Genomic DNA, 15,378 nt, shown 5'->3' with positions numbered 1-15,378 from the left:
AAATGAGTATTGTCATGACCCAAGTAGCATGCATAATACTTTTAAGAATTGGAACTATGCTTGTGTGAATTTTTGGTTCGAAAGTAAGTGAAAACTAGTTTCAATTGTACCAAGATTTGTACAACAGTAATGCACAAGTTATAACTGGTACAATACATTGAGTGATGAATTATTATACTTAGTTCGTAAAATCATGCATAGCACGCTTTTAAATTTAAAGATAATTATTTGAGGTGATTCGTGTTGACATGGAATACGCCAGAATATTTCACTCATCAGACGTATAGGCCTTTCGTCTTATGAGGGTCCCCGCAACACTTTTTCAGCATGGTCAGAAAACGTTGCCGATTGGTGGTCGAGCTTTCTGAAAACATGGAAGCCTAACATTATAGCGCAGCACGCTGCCTGGAATTTACAATTAATTTTCAAACTTGGCTAGAAATCATTCTCTCTTTCAACAGATGGTTCAATATGTCCTAATGACCATGCCATACACCCAAATTAGTGGCCATTGACTGATCTGACTATTGTGAGCTACAGAGTTACTCTACTTACTCGAATGTAACGAGGTTCTTTTTTTTTCGTTTGTCTTTGCTACCTAAAGTCATCTTCCATGTTGAAATGAAGTAGGGAAAGAACTATTTTTTTTCTTCCCGAATGCAACAAAAAGTCATCCCTGGCATTACATTCGAGTAATACTGAATGAAGGCGGTCTCAATAAGCCACCATGTTATCGTGCTTGCACTTGTGATGACATTGATAGTAAGCCATGCAATTGAAGGAGGAAAAAAAAATGTGCTCCAACGACGTGGCACACACGTGATGTAACATTTTCTCTCGTGCCATTTCTTCCTACTTTGCTTCAAGCACGCCCATCGCGACAAAATGTGCGGCTCTTGGTATATAAATAATTTTGTAGTGGTCAGTTTGTGAGGCAGTGAACTAACTCAAACCTCTCATAATGAAACTGAATATAACAAAATATTGGTTATAACAAAATAAATGAAAACTACTGCTGCAAAATATATAATGTTAAAAATGAACCTTTCTTATGAATTTTTGGATGTAATGAACTCATTTTTGTGTCAGATGCAAGTTTGTCATAGATTAAAACCCCTTTATAAGAGGCATGCTCAAAGCAGCAATTCTTGTCTTTTATATGAAATTTCTCTTATAAGCAGGGTACATCGTATGCATTTTCTTATCAACCCGTATTTTTCTGTAGGCACACTGATGTCTCTTATACCCATTTGTCTTTTATATCAGTGTCTCTTATAAATATGGTTTCGACTGTAATGAGGTTTGAGCGTACTTTAATGAAACCATTCGATAGTTACTTTGAAAGTGTTGCAGGGCCCCTTTATCAATAGCAATTTTCCATGAGGTTGATCATATACAGGTTTATTGATTATTCATCCTTCAGTTATGAGAACAACTTTATTGACGGCAATTTTCAAGTTCTGCCTGCAAAACGCCACTGCTCTTGGTTCACAGGACACATTGGCATTGTCAAGGACGCCACGGAGACGACGGCCAGAGTGGAGCTCCACACCAAGTGCCAAACCATTTCCGTGGATCGGTCGCGTATCTCAGTCGTTGGGTGAGTTTCGTTTCTTGCAGGTCGCTCGTACGGTTATCCTCAGAAGTTGACGGACCATATCAGTGCGTGCCAGACTCTTTGTCTACAGCACTTCGCAGTGTGCCACGCGCTAGTCTGTAAACTCTCGCGTAAGTCGACTCACTCAGCCTCAGATCGTTTGAACTTGAGTGAGTCCAAGTAAGTGCGGTTGGAGTCTGTGTCCAAGCGAACCCTAAGGCCATAGTATATTTTATGAGATAGTCCGAGTGAGCTGCACATTTATTATTGTTCCTTTGGTGGCATTTACTGTTGACCACAGCGCTTAGCTGAAAGTAGGTCTTCTTGTTATTTACCAGTCCATCAGTTCTCTGCTGCTGTGCAGTGCATTCTTAATCGTTCTTACACTCAGACCTCATTATAACAAAGTTACGTCTTGTATGAAAGTAAGTGTGTTATACATAAAAATTCGTTATAAAGGTTAATTCCTATTTATATATATATAACACGACTATTCTTTATTTACTTCATTTCGTATGTGATTCTTAAAAGAGAAAAGAAGATAAAAGTGAGCCCCGTAACTGTCTGCATCATAGTGCGACACCTCAACTGTAGCTCACGAGGGATGGGGGTAAAGAGGGATTAAAAGGATAGTATTAAAGGTATAGAGATAGAGAGGGGGAAGGAGAGAGCGTGGCGCAGGGACATCGACACCCACAAGGAAGGAGAAGATAGGAAAGATGGACATGGTCGCAGGAGTCCGAGGACGGAGCATCACTCAGCGAGAGCTCTTGTTGGCGGCAGGAGATCATGTAGGGTGAGCCAGTCGGCCAGAGCTACGCTGGCATCGGAGATCTCGGGGGCACAATCGGTCAGCACGAAACCCAGAGAACAAGTCCGATTTACATCATTATAACCAGTATTTCACTGTATCTGGATTTATTATGTCAAGGTTGGAGTGTGTAGGCCTCATAAATGGTAAAGACGTCGCAGTCATACTTTAACAGCAGCGTTGCAGCAATCATGATGTGCCTCCACCTTGCGCCATTGTCTGGATATCAGTTTGTGCAAAAGGTTGCGACTAATGACAGTTATATTAACACACTTTCAAGACGGAATCGGATGCTACCATGGCTGCTCAAATTTCCGCTCATACAGAAAGGCCACTGTGTGGATGTTGACCCACCGGACTCGTAGCTACCAGAAAAGCTTTGTTCATTTGTACCTCTACTAATCACGAATGTTATTAATGGATCTAACTTTATTATTTATGATATTGAAAGAATGATTTAACGAGTTTTCAATCCCAGGCTTAGTTACCACTCATTTAGAACACGCAGTTTGTGAATGTTGACTGACAGAAATCTCCGCAAAAAGAAAAACCTTTGTTTATTTTCATTTGCTCCACCAATCGATCGTGTGTTTTCAGACGATTGCATGTGACTCGTTAACAGCTTGTTCTTGGTATGCAAGCTCAGTTGTCCTTTTCTCTGCTGCCGTTAATATTCTTGTGCTTCCTGGTGTTTCTAATGTTGTTGGGCTGGTGTGTTTATGCATGCTGGTTCCGGTATGTACAACCACTGGTCGGCAAAATCTGTGGTGCTCACTCAGACTCACTCACAAAATAGATTTTGCGCTTAGGACTAACTCCGACTCGGAATCACCAAACTTCTTCTGTGCTGGATTCACTCGGACTCACGACTCGGGAGTCAGTTTGCCGACCTATGCGTACGACGGACCTCAGTCTTTGTTGATTTTCTCCCTTAGGAGTGCGAGCAAAGGCGGAAGCGGAGGAGTGTCGACGTACAACAGGACTCCCATGTACGGCAGCGGCAGCCAGACCCCCATGTACCAGAGCGGCTCTCGGACGCCCATGTACGGCTCACAGACGCCCCTCTACGAAGGTATGTGCACACTCCTTGCTCTGCAGTTCTCCTGCCGAAAAAAAGACGGGGTGAAAAACACAGGCGTAATCTTACTTGGCTACTTAATTTTTCAAAGATGTATTAACACGAAATTTTATGGGTAGATAACTTGCGGGATATAATTGTGTGGACACTAGGCATGTGGAGTACTAAATTTCAGGTTCACAAATCACAAATAGTGATTTTAGTCGAATACAGCCGACTCTTGTTAAAGAGAACCTAAAGGGACTGGAAGAGTATGTTCCATTTAACAGAGGTTTCATTTACTGAGAGATGAACAATGCTGCACAATACTAGTACTGAACCAATCATATCAGACATAGTTGTACCATTTAAGCAGCAATTCCACTTAAGAGATTTACACTTACTGTACTGAGAGCCTACTGAGTTTCAATAGTATATATGACATACTATAAAAAGACGTGCATATTTGTCATGACCCAACTCACCTACACAGTATATATATATTTTTTTAATTTGAACTAGGCATTTGCAAATGTCATTCTGTTTGTTTCAAATGAAGTGGAAGCAAATTTAGCAGGATTTGACTTTCGGTAGAAAGTAGATGATAACCTGTAAAAATATGTTGCGTTTTGAAATTTACTTTACTTAGAGCATAACAAGCTTTTAAATTTAGGAAGCAATAAATCAGTCCGAGGTTAATATTTTCATTTAACCCTAAAGTGCGGCTTCGTAGCAGGGTGGATTTTTTCTAGATAGATGTATTCATGGTGTAGCACCCCTCCACTGCAGTGAAAACACTTTTACACAGGTGATTATGTGCAGTGTCTTCATGTTTATTCGTTCATTTTGAGCTTGAGCGAAGGAGCTTTTCAGCCCTGATAAGTGGGTCTTCAGCTTCATATTTCTACGGACAAAAACATTTCCAAAACATTCGTGCTAGTGCTTCTTTAAAGGCCTTTTTCGAGGGCATTACACGAAATCGGCAGAATATACGGAAGCTACAAATCAGTTTTAAGAAGAAGAGCAAGACAAATGTTTTGAGAATTTAAGAAGCTTTCCAATTTAACAGATTTCGATGGAGGCGATATGCCTGAGGCCGATGCATCCGCACGCTTGAGAACGCCAGATGGCTGAAATTTTCATACATAACCTTCTACCACAGCATGCCTTATAACTATATCGTGGTTTGGGGCATAAAACCGCTTGAGCACACTTAAGGAGGTGAGGCTGCATTAGCGATAATTGCCTGAGCAGCATTGAACTTTTGACGTCACTGTCTGTGTGTTCGTCATTGCGCATACAGCGGGCAGCCGCACCCCGCACTTCGGTGGTGGCCAGACGCCCTTGCACGACGGCAGCCGGACGCCCGTGCACGGAGCCTGGGACCCGACGGCCTCCAACACGCCCGCGCGGACCGAGTTGGACGACTACACACTGGACGAGGGGTCGCCGTCCCCTTCCTACCAGCCGGCCACGCCCGGTTACCAGGCGCCTGAGACCCCCCAGGGCCCGTACACGCCCCAGACACCGGGAATGTATGGGTCCGACCACAGCTACTCACCCTCGCCGACGGCGTACCAACGTGAGTGCCGTAGAGCAAAGTGTCCCCCATTCAAATAAATGGGAACTCGTGAACTGCTTTTCGACTTCACTAAGCTTAAGTGCCACACCATTCCGAAAAACCAAAATTAGTCGTTCAAGTTTATATCTGGCCATATAAAATATGTTTGTACAAAAGCAAAAGTAAGCTGGCCAATAAAAATTTGCCAAAATTTATTATCGTAATGAATGTATTAGTAATTGGCTTGCTTAACTTGATTTAGCATACCAGAAACATTTCTGTCAATGCAATGCTATTTCATTATGTTTACAATGCCTTTTGAGATATCAGATTTGAAGTGACCATGCTTACACATTGTGAATTGTGTGTTTAAAAGAGAAACGTGACTTATACTTACTGCATGCTACACTTGACGTAAATTTTGGCATAAATATTGTAACTCTCGTTGAAATTTGCCAGAAAAATTGAAGTTATAGCTTAGCTTATGAAACTAACTCCTCTTCCAAATTGCTGTGTAGTATGTTTTATTTTTCATTTCATGCTGTTGTGGCCATCCCTCGTCTGAATTGCTACACTTAGAAGTGTACACTGCTATATCCTCTTCTGGCGCGAATCGTGATGCGCCATCTGCGAATTGAATCTAATTCATGTGCCGTAATTCTAAGGCACTCAGTATTAGATTTTATGAAATAAAATGAGGTAATCTGTTGTTTTGTGTGAGTTTCGGTAAATACTAATTATTACCATGTAAAGAATTGAGTAATTTATTATTACTGTTTTGGAGGAAAGAATGTGCCAGCACAGCCTTATTTGAGCTTTGGAAACACTTGTTACTCTGCAGCTAGTTATGTTTCATTTTGACATAGAATGAATTCCTTGGCTCCAAATGTGAGTGCAACGGGTTTTTGGTTGTATTCTTTCCGAGAAAGTAAGAGCAACACTTTTGGTGTTGGTTCTGAAATACTGTACGTCAAATGACCCGCCGAACATCGTTGCGTCTTCACCAAAGTGGTCGGCTGTGGTAATACACAGCACACTGAGGATAACTGGAGACATATTGACAATGCAAAAGATTCAGTTCTTGTAGTGGGCAATGTATTTCACTCTCTTTTGGCCACAAGTGCACGCAACTGGCATAAACAGGTTGCATACACATACGTAGCGACCACCACTGAAGGGGGTGTTTCTGCGCGTGTCTTGCAGCTTCTCCGAGCCCAACCGGGTACGTCACCACGCCTAGTCCAGTCACATTCCAGGCGGGCACACCTTCCCCATCAACATACGGCGGTTACAGCCCGACAACACCCGGTGCACCATCTCCCTTCAACCCCCAGACACCCGGCGCTGGTAAGTGGACCTTGTTTTTTTTTTTTTTTTTAATGAAAAAAGGTTTGGAAATAGCAGAACTGAGGTTGGGAGCCCCCTTGCATACAAAAATCCTGAGTGTGTTTACTCACGTAAGTGTGGTTACTATATGTTTGCTAACTATTTTATAAGGGTCACCATTAACTGTATAACCTTTAACTGTGACGTTACAACTGGTGCAGTGCATGTACTATTGCTTGATACAGTCCACTGCAGTGCCATGTAACAGGGAGTTGAAATCCTTGTGAAGACAGAGAAAGATTGCTTTTAATGCTAGCCTGGTTTATTACCTGGCTTGCTACTCCAGGTGAGGATTGATGATGACTGTGATACCGTATTTACTCGAGTAATGAACCCACTCGCATAATGAACACACACTCCACCTTGGTCCTCAAAAAAATTATATATATTTTTAAAGTATCTGTTCATTTCGTTTCGGTGTGATAGCCAGTGCCGTTGACAATCGAAACAATGTTAAATCAAGCCATTATATCACAAAATAACGATGCAATAAAGGCCAAAGTATAGTTTCACAACCATGCTAAACAGTTTCGAGCAGCGCGAATACGGACGATGCCAATAAAAATAAAAAAGTCGCGCTTTTTTCGGCAAAGCGCTATTTGTCGTATGCAGAAGAAACCTCTTTGCTTATAGTGCCACGCAAACACAGTGGCAAAAACAGGCCTATCACCTTCGATATGGCAAGCACGCTGCATAGAAACACACGACGCGCCCGCCATGTCGGAGGCCATGCAAAGCACCCATTGCGCCAACAGCATGTCGCCCGCAAGGTTTGTGGGCTGCCATCTGACGCTGCATTTTTGTTGTCGGGTTTGTTGTAGTGAACTTAGTTGGGGACACCTGCTGCACAGGGCGCGTACAGCCAGTGCACTAGTTTTAAAATTAAAGTTGGCCGAGCATGCACTGGAGCATAGGAACCGAGTGGCTGGATGACACTTCGGTGTCGATTCGTGCACGTTCGTTACGGGGGCTTTAGGCTACATAAACAATTCATCCCGCATTTCGTGGGCCGAAACCGCCATGCGAAATTTTCGTTGTTACAACTCCCATGACCTTTTTTTTCCCATGTAATAAACCTTCCCCCCAAATTAGCGTCAACTCTCCTAAATTGGCATCAAGCCGTCCTATTCGTGCGCACCATGGTGCTTACATCTCTGCAACTTGTTCATTTCTTATTGCTGTGTTCCTTATTCTACTTGAACACGGCCAAAATTCATAGCAGCGTTTAACGCTGGTTTTCTTCTTTCTTCGTCACCATCGGTAGTCGTCCCGGCACTACATGCGAACTGTTGGGTTACCCATTTTCAGCAAGGGCTTCGTGTGCTGAATGCGATACCTGTGCTCATCCAATATAGTAAGGAACCTTGTGATATGCATGGTGGCGCAACTTCAAAGAGCTCGACGACTACAACTTGCAGTGTGTTTGACAATCAGTGTACGTAGAGCATTCCTGTCAATATTACTGCCAACTTGCTAGCAGGTGTACGCATGTGTGGTAAAATCCAAAATATTTTTTCTTGTTTCGGTGTAAATAAATTATAGTTTATATAATCACTCGAACGATTGTTGTTATGGGCCCCTTGCGACTTCTGTCCAAAGCTTGTAAAAGTGCCGTGTGACATGGACGTAACTCCATCTTCGTTGAACTCCCTAGGGGAGTTTTACGTTGTTGCAGTTTAACAGAGCTTGGTGGTGGCCGTGTGACAGGGGTACAAGACCTACCATCACTCGAAACTTGGGTCCAGCGCTTCAGAGGTTAAAATACCTGTCAAAGAGTGTTTCGTGAAAACGCAGTTTGAGTGATAGACAATAAGAGGTTAATGCGGCAGCACTAGCAACCAGGAGAAATGCTCTGGCAAATGAATTTTTATTCTGAAGATTGTGAACTTTACAATATAAATAAGCCATGCATAAGAGTAGGTAAAAATAAGAAGATAGAAACAGTTTTTTGGTATTATTTACACAAGTAAAAGATCTGCTCTATCACCTCATCAACCTTCCAGGCTACCAAATGTCTCCTAAAGCAGCGATGCACCTGACTTCCTCCTTTGTTGTGTCACAGCAATGATGCCGCACATGTCTTTTGCAGGTATGGAGCAGTTGTCAGTAGAGTGGCAGTCCGTGGACCTGGAGGTGCGCATCAAGGACACCCACGAGGGCGAGGGCCTGATCGGCCAGACGGGCGTTATCCGCGGTATCTCGGTACGTCATCGTCGTTGCGTTCCATTCAGCCTAAAGTTGTTTGTCGAAGGAGTAGCAACGCAAAACTTTGAAGGCCAGACAACTTGTGTGATAGACCAATAGCTGCGCGTGCATACACATCATCTACAAAATGTCACCGCCTAGTATGCCTGGAATATATTTAAAATAACTTTAACTGCATGCAGAACGGGGCACACCGCAACAGTTACACCGACATGTAAGCATGAGCTTTTTGATGACCGTACCTGACCACTGTTAAAGGCATACCGACACGAATTTCAAATATTTTCATATTGTTGCTCTAAATAGGAATATGGGTGTCAAGAATCCTTAATAAAGTTTCTAGCCAGCAAATTCTATTGTGCTGCATTGCCGACTGACTCTTGCCCCTGTTGCTGTTTTTTATTTTTTATTTTTGTGCAGGGTGGAATGTGCTCGGTCTTCCTGCTCAAAGAGGACCGAGTCGTCAGCATTCCGAGTGAACATCTCGAGCCTGTGCCACCAACTCTGCGTGGCGACAAGGTGAGGCGACGACAAGCCCTTCGAGATTGCTAATAGTAGATTTTAACCGGATGCATTTTAACGAACCTCACCCTTTGACACGCTACTGTATGTAAACACTTGTGTATACTACTTCTAGTTGCTAGTCATGTTAATTCTGGCACAAAAAAAAGACAGAGGAGCATCAAACAGTCGACTGTTTGTTGCCGGCAAAAGCTGGAAATCAAGAAAACTTCCATGCAATAGTGGAAAGGTCCGATGTCAACATGTCTGCATACAGGCTAGCCATCAAAAAAATTATCTCAGATTGATTCGAAACAATTGATGTGTCATTGACGCAGGCAGACCCATTCCTTCGAGTGTGAAATGCTTCTAAAAGTTTTCTCGCGAGCGGAGAACTTGTAGAAGCAGATTCCTGCGAGGATGTGAGCCGAAGCAGCACACAACATGTAACTTTCTGGGAATTTCGAAGTTCAGCTGGCACTTACTCACCCTTCTCTTGGCAAGTGGTGCCATACAGTACCTAAAATCAACGACGTCATACCGTATTTACTCGCATAATTCTTGTACTTTTTTTGGCAGAATACTGATGCAATGCAGGGGGGGTGCGAGAATTACGCCGGAAAAACTTTTCGCAAAAACGTACAGAGCGAAAAAGAAAATGAAGTGGCCGCAAATTGGGATTCTCACGCCAGCAACTAACCGCAAGCTTTGAGAAGAACTAATTAAAAGTTCCCTCAACATTAAAACCACAGGTTCAACAGAAGGCAAGATTTATTTGAGACACAAAAAGGCCCAAGCAAATAGTCAAGAATTAGAATACCGTACGCAAAGCTTGTGGGCGTTGCTGGCGTAACGTGCGTCAGTATTGTGCTGATGGCAATTTAACACTGAATCGTCCGCAACTGCCTTCTGACGAAATCAAGTTTACCATCCACACCAGTCTTAGACACATGGAAGGCCCAATGCATCTCGGTGGCTTTCAGCGCCGTCACCAGTAGGAAAAACAAAACTCGCTGACTCCAAAGGGCCTACCGGCGGCCCTGTTGCCATTGTTTAGTGCATGATCAATCACTTTCAACTTGAAAGCAGCCGTTTAGCTTCCGTATCGCCCAATAACATAACATTATGGGCACAACGTACATAACACGCCGCAATGCACACTTGCCACTTTGGCTTAGCTTGGATTAGATTGAATTAGCCTGCAAAAATAGTACACTTGATGCTGAAAGGATAGCGCCAGATGGCGTGTGCTACCTTTATCAGTGGCTCGAACAAGTAGATGACATTATTACGGCAATTTTTGGGGCTACGATAATTACTTGCGATGGGGGGGGGGGGTGAGAATTATGCAAGTGCAAAAATTACGTGAGTAAATACGGTATATACCCAGAAGTGCACAGACTGCCATTGGCCAGTTTCAGCATCATGAGCGGTTTAATTACCGAGGCCTCCGTGGTGTGCCATGATGTGCTTGCAGCTAGCGCCGTGCTTTTACAGTGGCAGATTAACGCTAGAGAGTTACCGTATTTACTCGCATAATCCTCGCAATATTTTTTGCGGAAAACCGATGGGAAGTTGGGGGGTACGAGAATCACGTGAGGAAAATTTTTTTGCGAGAACATACAAAGCGAGAAAAAAAAATAATGGCTGTGAATCGGGGATCTTATGGTAGCAACTAACTATAAGCTTTAAGAAGTATACTAATCAAGACTTATCTTAAAGGAGCACTGGCATCAAATTTACTCATGTCAAGATTTTTGTGCCCACAATTGGCTATCGACCCCCTAGTTGCGATTTGCGACGTAAAACGCATCTGAGTGACGAACAAGTATCTGTAACATTGATTAATATATACACTCAAAGCTCATTATAACAAAGTTGAAGGGGAGCCACGATTATTTCGTTATATCCATTATTTCGTTATATCGATTATAACAGTTTGTGGCAATGTATGTTCAGATGGGCACACACCTATAAGCATGCAAAAAAGAAAACCACATCGCGGCCCGATGTATCGCTACGCGACCACGCGTGCGACGGAAATTAAACACAGTCGAACCTCATTAGTTCGAGCCCGCTTAATTTGAACTTCTGGTTAATTCAAACTCACGCTGAGGTCCCGTCAAAGCTAAGTGTATTCCAATGGGCGAAAACGCCCTGTAATTCGAACGCGCCAGCACTTGCATCGGTTAGTTCTAACATACCGCACTCAGAAAATGCCAACAGCACCATGCCCAATCTCACAGCGGCACCTCTTAACGCTGCACTCGAAGAAGGAATACAAAAAAAGAAACTAACAGACTGTGGCGGATTTTTTGCTGTCTCTCAAATCCCTATCTGCGACGCACCTGTGCCACGCTCCTCGCTTTTTTGTCTCTGCATGTAAAGACCCTTCTTTTTTCAAGGCCGCGCGCAGAGATAGAGGGGGGGGAAAAAAGCTGTCGCGGAGAGTTCTCCTTTTTCGCCGCAGAAGGTAGCAGTGGAGACGCAATCGTTGCCGTCGTCTTTAAGGCGTTGAGAGAGAAGTAACTTTGCATTGCGGCGCCGTTTCTCGGTCATGTGACCCGCTGAGCGCTTTCTCAATCCTCTCCGCTGGCTGTGTGAGGAGGACGGCTCTCTCGGCCGCACGAGGTGTGGCTGTACGGTCGGCGCGGTAGTTTTAAAAGAGCCGCGCCGAACGAGCGTCAAACTCCCCAGAAAACAATATACTTAACACACTACGGTCTCTTTTTTTTATAGACTATTTGATAGACTAATTTAGTTCGTTATATTCATTTACCAGTCAATTTTACTTCGTTAGAACGAGGTTTAAAGTGCATAGTTCTCAACGGAGCTTTCAAGGGGAATTTCATTTACTTCTTTATATCCGTTACTTCGTTATATCCCATTACGTTATAACAAGGTTTGAGTGTATTTGCTATCGAATGCGGTGTTCCAAATGGGTGGAAAGCCCACCAAATTGTAGTGCTGGCAGCGCTACCTCATGGCCACGTCGAGGCTGCTGCACAGCTGATGCTGCTTTCACAAAAAATTGTGACGTCACAATGGCCTTTCGTCTGCTAGGAGCACAGGTACAGTCAGTCCAGATGTGTCTCTGAAAGCGTAGACATGCCTCTGTGGCCAACATCGTTGTCCTCACCGTCGTCGCGGTCAACATCGGCAAGTGATGGTGACAGCGACCTGGAATTGGGTATCGTTGTGATTCCCATTGCTTGACAAGCTCCGCGTTAAATGCAATGTATTTATCAGTCCCGGCCGTACTGTCGGACCTCAGGAACACCAACTACGCACCTCATGTCGCTGACGTTTGGCGAGTGAACCGCTGCTTTCAGCTGCAGCAGGGCACACAGTAGAAATAGCCCCGGCCTCGAGAAGTGGCCTCGTACTGCCAGTGAAACCCAACTGGTTCCCCATCACAGGATTTACTCTGTGGCAGTCTGCCTCAAAGTACAGGAAGCAAATGCGGCTGTTCTTTACAGGTGTCCAGTCCAACGGCGCGTACGAAGTCACCCCACTGGCTATGTTGAGGTTCGTGGCTTGGAAAAGCATGAAACGCCACGCACTTTCCGCTTTTTCCGCGCCTCGACGTACAGGTTCTCACTACGCAGTGGTTCCCAGACATTCTGGCACGTATTGTCACTCTGAATGATTGTACTCGACTCACACGCAGATGAGCACAATGCAAATCAGTCGATGGGACACGATGAATCGCACGCACGCTTCAACACAGCAAGGAGAGCCTCTGGTGAGATCATAGCTGGGAGTCGTCTCCAAACACATTCAGAGATTGTTAACGTCATCGTCACTAGTGTATCGTCACTCAGAATGGCATTTGTGGAATGTATTACACCGAACATGTAGCACCAGTGTCGATGTCGCAGGGCAGTCTATTTTTCTTTTTTTTTTTTCTCCTTAGCTTTTCTACGCTGCTTGACGTTGAAATAAAATAATTCGACGCAACAGACGCCATTCAAATTTGGCCAAGAAGGTCTATGCATACCACGTGATCGAATTATGGGCACATCTCGATCTTGAAGTTTGATGTCAGTGCTCCTTTAACAATAAAACCACAGGTTCAACACAAGGCAAGATTTACTTGAGACAAAAGAGGTACAAGCAATAGGTAGTTTTGTAATACCGTATGCAATGCTTGCAATCTTAGCATTAGGTTTGCCATGGGAACCCGCAAAAGGTTAGCGTATGATGTCAACCTTGGGCTGATGCAGAAAATACATCGTATTTTTGTCGGGCAATGTGAGGGGTGCGAGAACTATGTGACAATATGGTATGCCTGATTGGGAGCTAAGATCACGACGCGCACTGACAAATGAACACAGCTTCTTGCCTTCTTGTCATTCTTGCCTCCTGTGTAGTAGCTTTCTGCGCACTGTCCGTGACCAAAGGAGAGAGAAAGCGCTTACAGTGTACAAGAAACTCCTGTAACTTTGCTCACATTCAGTGTATTCTAAATAATTTTGCAGCAGTCTGTTTCAAGGCGGTGAACTCCTACAGAGGGAGGCAGATTGATAATTACTTGGAATGGTGTTGCTGGAACCCTTTAATGTTATGGAAACTTGATGAGACTCATACCAAGCCTGAAGTCTTGCGGATAAGTGTTATACCAAAAGCGGTATTGAAAGGTGGCACGAAGGAAACTTGCCAATTGGCAGCTGGCTATAAATTTAGGTTCATGCTACTGTGTTTGCCACATTTACCACCTTGCCAAAGTCTCACTTAACGTATAGGTCCTGTGTGATTTACCAAGCATCGCAGTTTGGATTACATTACAATCTAGCAGATGAACAATTCGATTAAGGTCATCGCCGTTCTTCACCCTAAGTAGGCCTGTTTACCGTGATCTCTGTTTTTTACAATCCAGAATTCAAGGTTGTCATATGACCGTATTCTGTCTAGCGTACTATGTTCTATAAGGTAATGGTGATATAACTCACACACCATCTAAATTTGAGAGCGCCAATGAAAGCTGGTCTCGTGAGACATTGCTGCTTCTTTGTCCCCAGGTGAAAGTGTTGATGGGCGAGGACCGTGAGGAGACCGGAGAGCTGCTCAGCATCGATATGCGGGAAGGTGTGGTTAAAATATTCAGCAGCGGCAAGATAACAATGCAGGCACTTCGGTACTTCTGCAAGATGCACGAACGCTAAGGACTGCTTGGAACCCGAACGCTAAGGACTGCTTGGAACCCGTCATACTTTTGTTTAATATGCTACCTACATCTTCCTTTTTTTTTTTTTTTCCTTTGAACATTATACAGGTTCTCACATCACAAGTGCTTTTTTTGTATGTGTTCAATGAATTTGAAAGTTGCGTTGACAATTAGAGACTGGTTTCTTGCCACTGTGAAGTGAATAAAACATGTTTACTCTGGTTCGTCATGGTTCTCCTTAGTTGCTACTAGTGTAATAAATCTGTAATACAAGCAATGTGACTAGCTCTGTTTGTGTACCGTATGTGCCAGTGTGTTGGTGTTGAGTAAGTAATAGTTTCGTGGCACGAACATTCCTCTAAGGACCGAAAGTAGATGGCAACATGGCTAATATGGCTGCAGCTGTGTGACTGACTCTTGAGCGTAAAGGTGTTGCGTTAGTTAGGTGTGTGCAAGGGTGGCCCAGCAGGTGTCTCCGAAATCAGTGCCCACTAAACACGCGACCACTCCCGCCAAATGCGACGACGAAGTGAACGCCCTTCAACTGAGCAGAGCAGGCGCCACTGCGTCTTAAGCACATTCCAATCATATGGACCGGATGCAGCGAGTGACACCCGTATTGCACGGGACAAATTTGACCGAGAGCACGCTTCCTGGAGGAAGAGAACATCAAGACGCCATGGTTTATCAGCAAAGGAAAGTGAAATTTCGATTTCTAAGAGAATCGGACGATGGTCAGAGATGTACACATGCGAAGGTGGGATGGGCGGAACACATAAATCGAAGACAAACACCTCTAAAGCATGTGGAATATAAGCCCGGTCGAGTATGCTGGAGGATGATCCGCGGCACCATGTCCAAACAAAAGTATTCTCGAGCATGACATTGTGTGTATCCAGCAATGAAAAATGGTGGACAAGGTGTCACAGCTCACGTGAATTCCAAGACTGACCCCAGCCAGGACCTTGTACATCGGTTCGTGTTTTTTAGCACACAGTGAAAGTCTACTATCAGAATTACGTGATGACCGTCAAGAAAAGAAAGCCAGGCCTGCGCGACAGGCGCAGCTCAGCCACAGCGAAAGCTAGAAGAG

General features: G+C 44.0%; 1 protein-coding gene across 2 annotated transcripts in view; it reads left to right on the top strand.

Annotated features, from left to right (window-relative positions):
* Spt5 (Transcription elongation factor subunit Spt5) overlaps positions 1–14,509 on the top strand; it is a 55,207-nt gene extending 40,698 nt beyond the window's left edge. For both annotated transcript variants that reach the window (XM_075875824.1, XM_037432727.2), the window contains exons 18-24: positions 1,495–1,600; positions 3,344–3,480; positions 4,769–5,047; positions 6,230–6,373; positions 8,502–8,614; positions 9,038–9,136; positions 14,140–14,509. In XM_075875824.1, the coding sequence (XP_075731939.1) occupies positions 1,495–1,600; positions 3,344–3,480; positions 4,769–5,047; positions 6,230–6,373; positions 8,502–8,614; positions 9,038–9,136; positions 14,140–14,283 (1,022 nt within the window). In that variant the 3' untranslated portion in view covers positions 14,284–14,509. The remainder of the gene's footprint in view (positions 1–1,494; positions 1,601–3,343; positions 3,481–4,768; positions 5,048–6,229; positions 6,374–8,501; positions 8,615–9,037; positions 9,137–14,139) is intronic.
* The last annotated feature ends 869 nt before the right edge of the window (positions 14,510–15,378 follow it).

This window comes from Rhipicephalus microplus, chromosome 10 (assembly GCF_043290135.1).
Source record: "Rhipicephalus microplus isolate Deutch F79 chromosome 10, USDA_Rmic, whole genome shotgun sequence".
NCBI classification, from domain to species: Eukaryota; Metazoa; Arthropoda; class Arachnida; order Ixodida; family Ixodidae; genus Rhipicephalus; species Rhipicephalus microplus.
The sequence above is the reverse complement of the archived record's forward strand: the minus strand, read 5'-3'. Positions and strand labels throughout refer to the sequence as shown.